The sequence below is a fragment of the Bufo gargarizans genome, chromosome 2, assembly GCF_014858855.1.
Source record: "Bufo gargarizans isolate SCDJY-AF-19 chromosome 2, ASM1485885v1, whole genome shotgun sequence".
Classification (NCBI taxonomy): Eukaryota; Metazoa; Chordata; class Amphibia; order Anura; family Bufonidae; genus Bufo; species Bufo gargarizans.
Genome location: NC_058081.1, coordinates 247,210,363 through 247,225,347, shown reverse-complemented (window position 1 = coordinate 247,225,347; position 14,985 = coordinate 247,210,363). Strand labels below are relative to the sequence as shown.

General features: G+C 41.3%; 1 protein-coding gene across 1 annotated transcript in view; it reads left to right on the top strand.

The window, feature by feature from the left end:
* The window catches only part of LOC122925818 (armadillo repeat-containing protein 10-like), a 34,515-nt gene extending 33,656 nt beyond the window's left edge, over positions 1 to 859 (top strand). Inside the window, exon 6 of the mRNA XM_044277173.1 lies at positions 590 to 859. Within this exon, the coding sequence (XP_044133108.1) occupies positions 590 to 859 (270 nt within the window). The remainder of the gene's footprint in view (positions 1 to 589) is intronic.
* The last annotated feature ends 14,126 nt before the right edge of the window (positions 860 to 14,985 follow it).

The window sequence follows — 14,985 nt, the reverse complement described above, 5'->3', positions numbered from 1 at the left end:
ATTGACTATAATGGGATCTGGCTGCTTTCTGGCATAAGTTATGGCTTTGGCTGGACAGAAAGTCCTGCATGCACTGCTTTGTCCAGCAGAAACCGGAACATATGCCAGAAAGCGGCCAGATCACCCTTGAATACCATTAGAGTCAATAGGGTCTGGCACTGCAAGGCCGTAGCAAGCTGGATCAGTTAAACGCCACATGTAAATCAGTCCTAATCCGGCACAAGGTATATACACCAGTATTTTGGCACAAATTGATTCACTTCAAATTACCTTAATCTCCTCCAGTGTCTTCTCTACATGTCTCCTAGTCTCAGACATATGGAAGCCCTGCAGCTTATGCTTGGGAACACAGCACTCATTATGAGCATGGGACTAATAGATTCAGCTACCTGTTACAGTCCAGGGTTGGCTTCTCAACATTACAATCTGATCCTGCCAATTGCACAATGCCCTCAAACAGGGGATGTAAGTAACTGACTAAGGCCCCTGAACTATGGCGGACAGATATCCAGCAACGTTCATGATCCACTCATAGTTGTAAGAGGATAATAATTGTATCTGGAGCAATAATGATCTGATCTCTTTGCAGGCACCATCATTGTTCCCGTCGCTCTTTGATGGCAGCATTAATAGGGATGTACTCATAAGAGCCCTGAGTTTTACAGCAAATCTTTCTGAGAACCTGGCTAAAGAGCAGCAGTATGATGGCCCCCGTCACCTTAAAGAAGACTCCACCTATGCAGTTCTGTTTAAAGATCCAGCAGTGCTCCAAAGAAATCTTGTACCATTATTACTCTTCCCCGACATGGAAATAAAAGAAGAAGCCTATAGATGTATTAGAAGTACTAAACATTACTAATGGAACGCAGGAAAAGTTCTTTGTTTTTTATCTTCAGTTAGACCTTGTTAGACCTGAAGTGGTGGAAGTGTTAGCATTATCCACTAATGGTAGTACACGTCAGCCTCGACAAATACGGAGGTGCAAACACCTTCGCACAATAACCTTGGCTCATTGGGCACCTTCTCCACCCTGAGGCCTCGTCCACATTTTCATGTCAGTGACACATCCATGAAAAAAAGCGTACGTGTTTCATCCATGAAGATGTCCATGAAGGATCAGTGATTGGTCCGTGTGTCAGTTTTTTACTATCCGTGTGTCATTCGTAATTTACTGATGTTGCTCAGCTGAAAATGTATTTCCAAAGAATGTCCTATCAGTCTTCTGTGAAAAACGGACCCACAGATTTCTCCAGGCATGCTTGGTGCACATCACGGATCAAAGTAGTGCATGTCTCCGTGATTTTTTAAAAAAATTTTTACTGACCCATGCTCAGTAAAAGAAATACTGAAATGTGACAGACACGTTTAAATCAATGGGTACATGTGCTGTCCATGGAAAATGTCAGTGAAAAACGGAAATGTGAGCGAGGCCTGACAGAATACAGAGCTGACATATGAAGGTGGAATGACCATTTGGTTCCCCTTTTAATGACTGTGAGGGGCAGACTATGCTATTCTGCCTGCTGGGCAACACAAAGTTAAAATGTAAGCTAAACACCAGTGTGAACACAGCCTTGACAGTTTAGAATAAAAAATAATAATAAAAAAAACACGAAAGTCCCACATGATGATAGATAGGATTTATTACAACAGTTTTAGCAGACAAATATAATTTTTCTCCACACTTGCTCAGTCAGCAGCTAGTAATTTGGTTGGAATGACTAATAACAGGATGCAAAATATTAATAATCAACATGACCATAGGATTTCTACACCAGCCAGGTACAGCTTTGGGATAGACCTCATTTAGAAGAGGACCTGTTAGCAGGACCAACCCTATAAAACTAGTGTTGATCACGAATATTCGAATTTCGAATTTTTATTGTGAATATAGGTACTTCGAAAATTTGCGAACCTTTCGAATATAGTGATATACACTCACCTAAAGTATTATTAGAAACACCTGTTCTATTTCTCATTAGTGCGATTATCTAGTCAACCAATCACAAGGCAGTTGCTTCTATGCATGTAGGGTTGTGGTCCTGGTCAAGACAATCTCCTGAACTCCAAACTGAATGTCAGAATGGGAAAGAAAGATGATTTAAAGAGGACCTTTCACCAGAATAAAACTTCTAAAGTAACTATACAGACATGTAGAGCGGCGCCCAGGGATCCCCCTGCACTTACTGTTATACCTGGGTGCCGCTCCGTTCTCCCGTTATTGCCTCCGGTATCTTCATAGTTAGGCTCCACCCAGGGGAACCTGCCGGCGCCTCCTTCTCCCATGCAGCAGCGCTGGCCAATCAAAGCGCTCAGCTCATAGCCTGAGAGGCTTTTTTCTCTCTCAGGTAATGAGCTGAGCGCTGTGATTGGCCAGCGCTACAGCATGGGTGAATGAGCCGACGGCAGGTTCCCCTGGGTGGAGCCTAACTGTAAAGATACCGGAGGCAATTACGGGAGAACGGAGCGGCGCCCAGGTATAACAGTAAGTGCAGGGCGATCCCTGGGCGCCGCTCTACATGTCTGTATAGTTACTTTAGAAGTTTTATTCTGGTGAAAGGTCCTCTTTAAGCAATTTTGAGCGTGGCATGGTTGTTGGTGCCAGACGGGCCGGTCTGAGTATTTCACAATCTGCTCAGTTACTGGGATTTTCACGCACAACCATTTCTAGGGTTTACAAAGAATGGTATGAAAAGGGAAAAACATCCAGTATGTGGCAGTCCTGTGGGCGAAAATGCCTTGTTGATGCTAGAGGTCAGAGGAGAATGGGCCGACTGATTCAAGCTGATAGAGGAGCAACGTTGACTGAAATAACCATTCGTTACAACCGAGGTATGCAGCAAAGCATTTGTGAAGTCACAACACGCACAACCTTGAGGCGGATGGGCTACAACAGCAGAAGACCCCACCGGGTACCACTCATCTCCACTACAAATAGGAAAAAGAGGCTACAATTTGCACGAGCTCACCAAAATTGGACTGACTGGAAAAATGTTGCCTGGTCTGATGAGTCTCGATTTCTGTTGAGACATTCAAATGTTAGAGTCCAAATTTGGCATAAACAGAATGAGAACATGTATCCATCATGCCTTGTTACCACTGTGCAGGCTGGTGGTGGTGGTGTAATGGTGTGGGGGATGTTTTCTGGGCACACTTTAGGCCCCTTAGTGCCAATTGGCCATTGTTTAAATGCCACGGGCTACCTGAGCAGTTCTGAAGGCAAAAGGGGGTCTAACACCGTATTAGTATGGTGTTCCTAATAATTCTTTAGGTGAGTGTATATTCATAATTTCAAATATTCAATTTCTTTTTTAATCAGTACAAATGATCCCTCCCTGCTTCTAGCTTGTGGGCCAATGAGAAGGCTACAGTATATTTGACTTTAGGAGTAGTGTTGTTTGCGAATTTTCGTAATACGAACTTTTTATTGCAAATTTTTCAACTTAAAACTATTAGACAAAGAAGATTATAGCACTGTATTAGCTAAATTGCTCTATATTCGATTTTTTTTTTGAATATTCGCTATATTGCTATTACAATCTGAAGTTCAGATTGGAAAAAAATTACAACTATAAAAAAAAAGATTATAGCACTATATTAGCTAAATTGCTCTTTATTCATTTTTTTTGAATATTCGCTATATTGCTATATATTCTTGTTTTAGAATATTATGAATATTCGAAAAACCTAAGTTATAGCAATATAGCGAATATTCGGAAAAAAACTAATATAGATAAATTTAGCTAATATAGTGCAATAATCTTTATTTTTTATAGTTGTCATTTTTTTCCAATCTGAACTTCAGATGAGAAAAAAATTACAACTATTAGACAAAGATTATAGCACTACAGGTCCTTCTCAAAAAATTAGCATATTGTGATAAAGTTCATTATTTTCTATAATGTACTGATAAACATTAGACTTTCATATATTTTAGATTCATTACACACCAACTGAAGTAGTTCAAGCCTTTTATTGTTTTAATATTGATGATTTTGGCATACAGCTCATGAAAACCCAAATTTCCTATCTCAAAAAATTAGCATATTTCATCCGACCAATTAAAGAAAAGTGTTTTTAATACAAAAAAAGTCAACCTTCAAATAATTATGTTCAGTTATGCACTCAATACTTGGTTGGGAATCCTTTTGCAGAAATGACTGCTTCAATGCGGCGTGGCATGGAGGCAATCAGCCTGTGGCACTGCTGAGGTGTTATGGAGGTCCAGGATGCTTCGATAGCGGCCTTAAGCTCATCCAGAGTGTTGGGTCTTGAGTCTCTCAACTTTCTCTTCCCAATATCCCACAGATTCTCTATGGGGTTCAGGTCAGGAGAGTTGGCAGGCCAATTGAGCACAGTAATACCATGGTCAGTAAACCATTTACCAGTGGTTTTGGCACTGTGAGCAGGTGCCAGGTCGTGCTGAAAAATGAAATCTTCATCTCCATAAAGCTTTTCAGCAGAAGGAAGCATGAAGTGCTCCAAAATCTCCTGATAGCTAGCTGCATTGACCCTGCCCTTGATAAAACACAGTGGACCAACACCAGCAGCTGACATGGCACCCCAGACCATCACTGACTGTGGGTACTTGACACTGGACTTCAGGCATTTTGGCATTTCCCTCTCCCCAGTCTTCCTCCAGACTCTGGCACCTTGATTTCCGAATGACATGCAAAATTTGCTTTCATCCGAAAAAAGTACTTTGGACCACTGAGCAACAGTCCAGTGCTGCTTCTCTGTAGCCCAGGTCAGGCGCTTCTGCCGCTGTTTCTGGGGAATGCGGCACCTGTAGCCCATTTCCTGCACACGCCTGTACACGGGGGCTCTGGATGTTTCTACTCCAGACTCAGTCCACTGCTTCCGCGGGTCCCCCAAGGTCTGGAATCGGTCCTTCTCCACAATCTTCCTGAGGGTCCGGTCACCTCTTCTCGTTGTGCAGCGTTTTCTGCCACACTTTTTCCTTCCCACAGACTTCCCACTGAGGTGCCTTGATTCAGCACTCTGGGAACAGCCTATTCGTTCAGAAATTTCTTTCTGTGTCTTACCCTCTTGCTTGAGGGTGTCAATGATGGCCTTCTGGACAGCAGTCAGGTCGGCAGTCTTACCCATGATTGCGGTTTTGAGTAATGAACCAGGCTGGGAGTTTTTAAAAGCCTCAGTAATCTTTTGCAGGTGTTTAGAGTTAATAAGTTGATTCAGATGATTAGGTTAATAGCTCGTTTAGAGAACCTTTTCATGATATGCTAATTTTTTTAGATAGGAATTTTGGGTTTTCATGAGCTGTATGCCAAAATCATCAATATTAAAACAATAAAAGGCTTGAACTACTTCAGTTGGTGTGTAATGAATCTAAAATATATGAAAGTCTAATCTTTATCAGTACATTACAGAAAATAATGAACTTTATCACAATATGCTAATTTTTTTAGAAGGACCTGTATATTAGCAACATTGCTCTATATTCATTTTTTTTCGAGTATTCGCTATATTGCTATATATTCTTGTTTTAGAATATTGCGAATATTCAAAAAAACAAAGTTAAAGCAATATAGCGAATATTCAAAAAAAAAACGAATATAGAGCAATTCTTCTTTGTCTAATAGATGTAAGTTGAAAAATTCGCAATAAAAAATTACAAAAAATTTAATATTACACAATTATTACTTTGCCGATTTTACGAGTAAAAAAAGTTGTAGAATTTAAACGAATATTCGAATTTGCGAATATTCGATGAATATTCTACAAAATATTTGCGAAAAATCGCGAATTCGAATAAGACCCCTGTTCCTCCTAGATACGGACGAACAGGAGTCTCACTGGCCAAGCTATAAAGACAGGGGAAACAGACATATGGCAATGGCAGGTAAGTGAGACTAGTACCACACCTACCTGCCACCGACACAGAGCCCGGAACTCATGTATAAGCGCTGCTGTCCACAACAACACAAGAGACACAGCACACAACACACATCACACGGGAAACCAGGAAACCATATGCTGCAATAAATAAAGACCAAAGAAACATCTACTTAACACCATACATAAAGCTTATGACCACAAGGGTGGCCCCCACTGGCAGATGGAATTACACAGGAGGCTGCTCCAGCTAACCATGGCTGAAGTACCCCTCAGACTACAGATATACGCTGAGGCTTTATAGGCCCAAGTAGCCACACCCAACAGACACACCCAGTGTTCACACACACAGAAGGGAATTAACCCTTTCAAGACAAGGCAAGGAAAGACGGCACCTTAAAGGGGAAGTACACACATAAACCCATACTTTACCTGTTGCCGCGGGCAACGGCATGCGTGGCAATCATGTCCTGGGGATCAGCCATACGGGCAACCAAGTGAAGGAAAGTGTCACAAAACACAGCATAGGCCGTGACAGTTATAATGCTTAGAAGTTTAAAAGCAAGTTTTGAAATTTTTCTGAAATTTTCAAAAACCCACTTTTTAAGGACCAGTTCAGGTCTGAAGTCACTTTGTAAGGCTTACATAATAGAAACCAGCCAAAAATGACCCCATTCTAGAAACTACACCCCTCAAGGTATTCAAAACTGATTTTACGAACCTTGAGATACAATTTCAAAATTTCACTTTTTTGGCAGATTTTCCATTTTAATAATTTTTTTCCAGTTACAATGCAAGGGTTAACAGCCAAACAAAACTCTATATTTATGGCTCTGATTCTGTAGTTTACAGAAACAAACCGCTGAAGGAAAGGATTGCCATACAGTTTTGGAAGGCAGATTTTGCTGGACTAGTTTTTTGACACCATGTCCCATTTGAAGCCCCCCTGATGCACCCCTAGAGTAGAAACTCCAAATAAGTGACCCTATTTTAGAAACTAAGGGATATGGTGGCAATTTTGTTGGTACTAGTTTAGGGTACATATGATTTTTGGTTGCTCTATATTGCACGTTTTGTGAGGCAAGGTAACAAGAAATAGCTGTTTGGGCACTGTTTTTCCCTATGCATTCCTATAACTAGATAGGGACTGCAGGTATTATAAGTACATAGGTGATGCTAGGAGTAGTAGTACCTAGGTACTCATACTCCTAGCATCACATATGTACTTATAACATACAGCTCCTATGTATAAGTACATAGGAACTGCTTATGTTTAAAGGGATTCTGTCACCTCCTTTTACGATTTTAAGCTGGCACCATCGCTATGTTGACTAAAGTAGCTTATTTCCAGGACTCTTCTTTTTACTTTATTTTGTTTAGTAGTTTTGATGTAAAAGCGATTTTTATGTTATGCTAATTAGGATCCAAGGTGCCCAGAGGGGCGTTTTTCTCACTCTCCGGTGCCCAGTGACGCCCCCCTGCAGTGCCCAAGACAGCCTCCTGATAACCAAAACACCTCCCACAGCCCAGCAAACGGTTCCGCCCCCTCCCCACGTCATAATCTACCTTATAGATATGCCCCGTCCTCCTTCCTGTCTGCGGCCAGAAAACTCGCGCAGGCGCAGTACCGCCTGCGCGATCATCAACGTCCTGAGGGCAATAGCGCTCAGGTCACAACACTGGGCTCGGCGCATGCCCAGTGAGACGTTTGAGGCTGTTGCCCTCAGGACGTTAATGATCGCGCAGGCCGTATTTCTGGCCTAAATGTGACACTCACTTATGCACGTCTAATCCCAGATGAGCACTATATGAAACAGATGTATTTTTTTCACCCCAGTAAGCACAAAGCCGTGGTTATTTTCGATATCAATGCAATTTTGGGTGAGGTTCCCGGAGGCTTTGGTATCCTTTAACTGAATATCCCAAAGGTCCTTGATGCCTGATTTGTGGCTTTTATCCTTTGGAGGTATATAAGTCCTTTTTCCTTGTCCCTTTCTGGACTAGACTTTCATTAGAGCAGAAGTGCTGGATCTGCACTCTGTGTGCAACAGACTAATAGGTCCTACAGTAGGCGGCCACGCTATTTAAATATACAACAAAGTTTTTCAAGGGTCATGCGACCAAAGTGTGGCTTGAATCACCTACTGACTAAATTTTTATTTTTGATACATAAAACTTTTACTCTTATTATTGCAATTTAAAATTTAACACTCTAAATTATGTTAAAAAATCCTCAGGATGAGCGGTGAGTACTGATAATAATTCTTGTGTACCTCTGCTCAGTGTACACCACTAGGTAGGATAGCCCCTGATAAATTTCTCAGGGCTTCCCCAATTTCCTAAACCTTTTCAGCAACTTTATGTTTAGTTGCACATATATCTCTACTATGGAGACTCACAATGCCCATCTGACTCTAAAATCTAAAGTGTTCCTGCTTCCCTGCATGTTTCGCCGACAAACTTCGGCGTCCTCAGGGGATATGCAGGTTAGTAATCTGTCTCACTAGGCCTGACCTGGGTATATATAAGACCTAAGCTATATCCCCATCTAGTGGTGGGATGTATAAATTACACCTAATCTGCCTGGTAACAGGGATTTTTGCAGATAGATTAATACAGGATTATACAATACCGCACAATACATTGTTAACCCCTTAGGGGCGCATGACGTACCGGTACGGCATGTTTCCCGAGTCCTTAAGGACCCATGACGTACCGGTACACCATGAGTTTAAAACGAGATTGCGGAGCTGCGGGGGTTAATCGGAACAGGATGCCCGCTGAAATCATTCAGCAGGAATCCTGTCACAACACCGGGGAGGTCATATGACCCCCCCCCCCCTATCGGCGATCGCAGCAAACCGCAGGTCAATTCAGACATGCGGTTTGCTGCGCTTTCTGCAGATTTTGATCCCCGCGGTCAAACTTTAAAATGCCCCAAATCAAAAAAATTTGCAGGCGGGTGTTGCAGGCGGTGCGGGAGGCGATCCCCCGCCCGCCTCCTCTTGAATAATCATTGGCGTCCAGTGGTATACCAGAGTGTCAGCACATTGCTGACCCTCTGGTATAAATGGCTGACATCTCTGATGCGATGTCAGCCGTTTAACCCTTTCCATACCGTGTTCTGTACGGACCGCGATATGGAAGAGCAAAGGTTAACAGTCGGGAGCTCCCTGCCTCTCCCATTGGGGGGCTGCTGTGCCTTTGCAGCCCCCAGACAAGGTCGGGTCACAGAGAGAGGGAGCCCCCCTCCTTACCCTTCCCCGTCTGCTCAGTTGTGGCCACAACTGAGCAGACAGGGAAGGTTCCCATGGCAACAGGACGCCTTCTCAGGCATCCTGCTGTCCATGGTGCTGAACAGATCTGTGCTAAAGGCATAAATCTGTTCAGACAAAGTGTAAGTAAAATACAGTACAATACACTATATAGTGTACTGTACTGTATTATACAGACATCAGACCCAATGGATCTTCAAGAACCAAGTGGGTCTGGGTCAAAAAAATGTAAAAAAAAGGTGAAAAAGTTAAGATATAAAAAAACATATTTATCACTGAATAAAAATAAAAAAAGTACACTACACATATTAGGTATCGCTGCGTCCGTAACGACCTGATCTATAAAACTGTCATGTTACTTTCTATGCACGGTGAACGCCATAAAAAAAAAAAAAACTATGAGAAAATTGAAATTTTGCCCACCTTACTTTCCAAAAAAGGTAATAAAAGTGATCATAAAGGTCGCATGTACGCCAAAATAGTACCAATCAAACCATCATCTCATCCCACAAAAATCATACCCTACCCAAGATAATCGCCCAAAAAACGATGGTTCTTAGACTATGGAAACAGTAAAACATGATTTTTTTTGTTTAAAAAATGAAATCATTGTGTAAAATTTACTTAAATAAAAAAATGTATACATATTAGGTATCTCCACGTCCGTTTCGACCGGCTCTATAAAAATATCACATGACCTAACCCCTCAGGGGAAAACCGTGAAAAATATATTAATAAAAACGGTGTAAAAAAAGCCATTTTTTGTCATCTTACCTCACAAAAAGTGTAATAGCAAGAGATCAAAAAGTCATATGCACCCCAACATAGTGCCAATCAAACCGTTATCTCATCTCACAAAAAATGAGACCATACCTAAGATAATTTCCCAAAAACTCAGACTATGGAGACACTAAGGCCCCTTTCACACGGGCGAGTTTTCCGTGCGGGTGCGATGCGTGAGTTGAACGCATTGCACCCGCACTGAATCCTGACCCATTCATTTCTATGGGGCTGTGCACATGAGCGGTGATTTTCACGCATCACTTGTGCGTTGAGTAAAAATCGCAGCATGCTCTATATTGTGCGATTTTCACGCGACGCAGGCCCCATAGAAGTGAATGGGGTGCGTTAAAATCGCATAGCATCCGCAAGCAAGTGCGGATGCCGTGCGATTTTCACGCACGGTTGCTAGGAGACGATCGGGATGGAGACCCGATCATTATTATTTTCCCTTATAACATGGTTATAAGGGAAAATAATAGCATTCTGAATACAGAATGCATAGTAAAACAGCGCTGGAGGGGTTAAAAAAAATAACAAATAATTTAACTCACCTTAGTCCACTTGATCGCGAAGCCCGGCATCTCCTTCTGTAGCCTTTGTTGAATAGGACCTGTGGTGAGCATTAAATACAGGTAAAGGACCTTTGATGACGTCAGATCACATGCTCCATCACCACGGTGATGGACCATGTGATTGGAGCATGTGTTCTGACGTCACCACAGGTCATTTAGCCCACAGCTAGTAAAGAAGAGACCGGGAACTACGCGATCAAGAGGATAAGGTGAGTTAACTTTTTTATTTTTTCTAACCCCTCCAGCCCTATTGTACTATGCATTCTGTATTCAGAATGCTATTATTTTCCCTTATAACCATGTTATAATGGAAAATAATACAATCTTCAGAACATCAATCCCAAGCCCGAACTTCTGTGAAGAAGTTCGGGTTTGGGTACCAAACATGCGCGATTTTTCTCACGCGACTGCAAAACGCATTACAATGTTTTGTACTGGCGCGAAAAAATCGCGCATTTTCCCGCAACGCACCCGCCTCTTATCCGGGCAAAAAAACTGACGCCCGTGTGAAAAAGGCCTAAAACATGATTTTTTTGGTTTAAAAAATGAAATCATTGTGTAAAACTTACATAAATAAAAAAAATTGTATACATATTAGGTATCGCCGCGTCCATGACAACCTGAACCTGAAAAAAAAAAAAAAAAACTGTGCCAAAAAAGCTATTTCTTGTTACCTTGCCTCACAAAAAGTGTAATATAGAGCAACCAAAAATCATATGTACCAACTAGTACCAACAAAACTTCCACCCTATCCCGTAGTTTCTAAAATGGGGTCACTTTTTTGGAGTCTCTAGTTTCTAAAATGGGGTCACTTTTTTGGAGTGTGCATAAGGGGGCTTCATATGGGACATGGTGTCCAAAAAAACAGTCTAGCAAAATCTGCCTTCCAAAAACCGTATGGCATTACTACAGTAAACTACAGAATCAGGGCCATAAATAATGAGTTTTATTTGGCTGTTAACCCTTGCTTTGTACCTGGAAAAAAAAATATTAAAATGGAAAATCTGCCAAAAAAGTGAAATTTGGATATTGTATCTATATTTTCCATTAAATCTTGTGCAACATTTAAAGGATTAACAAAGTTTGTAAAAATCAGTTTTGAATACCTTGAGGGGTGTAGTTTCTTAGATGGGGTCAGTTTTAAGGAGTTTCTACTCTAGGGGTGCATCAGGGGGGCTTCAAATGGGACATGGTATAAAAAAAACAGTCCAGCAAAATCTGCCTTCTAAAAACCATACGGCGCACCTTTCCCTCTACGCCCTACTGTGTGCCCGTACAGTAGTTTACGGACAGATATGGGGTGTTTCTGCAAACTACAGAATTGGGGCAATAAATATAGCATTTTGTTTGGCTGTTAACCCTTGCTTTGCTACTGGAAAAAATGGATTAAAATGGAAAATTGTCCCAAAAATGTAAATTCTCAAATTTCATCTCCATTTGCCAATAACTCTTGTGCAACACCTAAAGGGTTAACAAAGTTTGTAAAATCAGTTTTTAATACCTTGATGGGTGGTTTCTATTATGTAAGCCTCACAAAGTGACTTCAGACCTTAACTGGTCCCTAAAAAGTGGGTTCTTGAAAATTTCTGAAAAATTTCAAGATTTTCTTCTAAACTTCTAAGCCTTGTAACATCCCCCAAAAATAAAATATCATTCCCAAATTGATCCAAACATGAAGTAGACATATGGGGAATGTAAAGTAATAACTATTTTTGGAGGTATTACTATGTATTATAGAAGTAGAGAAATTGAAACTTGGAAATGTAAATTTTTTTTACAAATTTTTTGTTAAATTTGGCATTTTTTTCATAAAATAAAATGATTTTTTTTAAACTTTATTTTGCTAGTGTCACGAAGTACAATATCTTTAAGCCTGCCAGCAAAGGTCACGCCCATGCTTTAAAGAGGCTCTGTCACCTGGTTCAAGCCTACCCTACCAGGCATATATCCTGGTAGGGCCGATGACGCAGACAAAAAACACACCTTTATTTCTCATGTAGTAGGTCCGGTATAGCTGAAAAAGTAACTCTAAAAAAAATATGCAAATGAGGGATTCAAGCACTGGGAGCACTATTTGCATCTGTCTGTGATTTCTCGGCCGAAATAATTGATCAATCTCTGCCTTGATAGAACCACTTTGACACACTGCTTCTGTGCAAATGACGGCCTTCTGCACCTAATCACACCCCTATTCGAGGTCCAAATACAGACCAGCTACCCCAGAGTACTTTGTTGTCATCAAACGGTGTCTTCTTGCACCAGTGTTGACATGGGGTAAAAACAAAGGTCACCTCATCACGCCCAGGAACACAATTTTGTTCCCACCAGTCCATTTCAATTACATTTTCGCAGCCACAGCTATGCATCCAGACGGTAATGATTCAAAATACAGAGGATTATGATAAAGAATGTCGGAAACAATTGACGGATCAGAAGACATACATTAAATTAGATAGGGATCCAGCACATGATTTTTATTTTATCCGATTTATGCAACATAGGCCGAGAGAAGATACTTTTATATGAAAGTGAATATAAGTATATATAAAAATAAAGGGATAGACTTATCTGAGAAACCAGCAGTAGCAAACTTTTAGCAGTGAGCACAATCCAGGAAGTAGTATAAACCGCAAAGTGAGGCAGTATGGGAAGGGATATAAAGGGTGGCAATCACTGCTAATAGATGACAGCTGGAAGAGGGAGAAGAGATGTCAAAGTGAAACTAAAACAAAAGAACATCATGCAGGAGGTACTGAAGAACGTCTGTCAGAACTTCTCAGAGACCTGGCGGTGACAGAAGGTCCGAGGGCGTACAGATCCACTTAAAGTAGCGCTGCAAGGTAAGATACTTTATCTTGCTAACATCTGTGCCTCATCTTCTCTCTGTCCAAATCAGTGTGGAGTTGGAGTCTAAAAAGCTGATTTACAGTCCAGCCTGTTTTTAGTAAAGAACTCTAAAGAGATGATATTCCTGTGATTATTGGGTAAGACTTTTGACTGTGACACTATTCATTTATGCCGGCTACCAATGCTTCATTCTCTCTCAAACACCCAGTTTCAACCTCACAAACTACTTTTATACATACAAACCGGATTCCAAAAAAGTTGGGACACTAAACAAATTGTGAATAAAAACTGAATGCAATGATGTGGAGATGGCAAATGTCAATATTTTATTTGTAATAGAACGTAGATGACAGATCAAACGTTTAATCCGAGTAAATGTATCATTTTAAAGGAAAAATACGTTGATTCAAATCCCAAAAAAGTTAGGACAAGTAGCAATAAGAGGCTGGAAAAAGTAAATTTGAGCATAACGAAGAGCTGGAAGACCAATTAACACTAATTGTGTCAATTGGCAACATGATTGGGTATAAAAAGAGCTTCTCAGAGTGGCAGTGTCTCTCAGAAGCCAAGATGGGTAGAGGATCACCAATTCCCACAATGTTGCACAGAAATATAGTGGAGCAATATCAGAAAGGTGTTACCCAGCGAAAAATTGCAAAGACTTTGCATCTATCATCATCAACTGTGCATAACATCATCCGAAGATTCAGAGAATCTGGAACAATCTCTGTGCGTAAGGGTCAAGGCCATAAAACCATACTGGATGCCCGTGATCTCTGGGCCCTTAAACGACACTGCACCACAAACAGGAATGCTACTGTAAAGGAAATCACAGAATGGGCTCAGGAATACTTCCAGAAACCATTGTCAGTGAATACAATCCACCGTGCCATCCGCCGTTGCCAGCTGAAACTCTACAGTGCAAAGAAGAAGCCATTTCTAAGCAAGATCCACAAGCTCAGGCGTTTTCACTAGGCCAGGGATCTTTTAAAATGGAGTGTGGCAAAATGGAAGACTGTTCTGTGGTCAGACGAGTCACGATTCGAAGTTATTTTTGGAAATCTGGGACGCCATGTCATCCAGACCAAAGAGGACAAGGACAACCCAAGTTGTTATCAACGCTCAGTTCAGAAGCCTGCATCTCTGATGGTATGGGGTTGCATGAGTGCGTGTGGCATGGGCAGCTTGCATATCTGGAAAGGCACCATCAATGCAGAAAAATATATTCAGGTTCTAGAACAACATATGCTCCCATCCAGACATCATCTCTTTCAGGGAAGACCCTGCATTTTTCAACAAGATAATGCCAGACCACATTCTGCATCAATCACAACATCATGGCTGCGTAGGAGAAGGATCCGGGTACTGAAATGGCCAGTCTGCAGTCCAGATCTTTCACCTATAGAGAACATTTGGCGCATCATAAAGAGGAAGGTGCAACAAAGAAGGCCCAAGACGATTGAACAGTTGGAGGCCTGTATTAGACAAGAATGGGAGAGCATTCCTATTTCTAAACTTGAGAAACTGGTCTCCTCGGTCCCCAGACGTCTGTTGAGTGTTGTAAGAAGAAGGGGAGATGCCACACAATGGTGAAAATGGCCTTGTCCCAACTTTTTGGGGATTTGTTGACACCATAAAATTCTGATTCAACA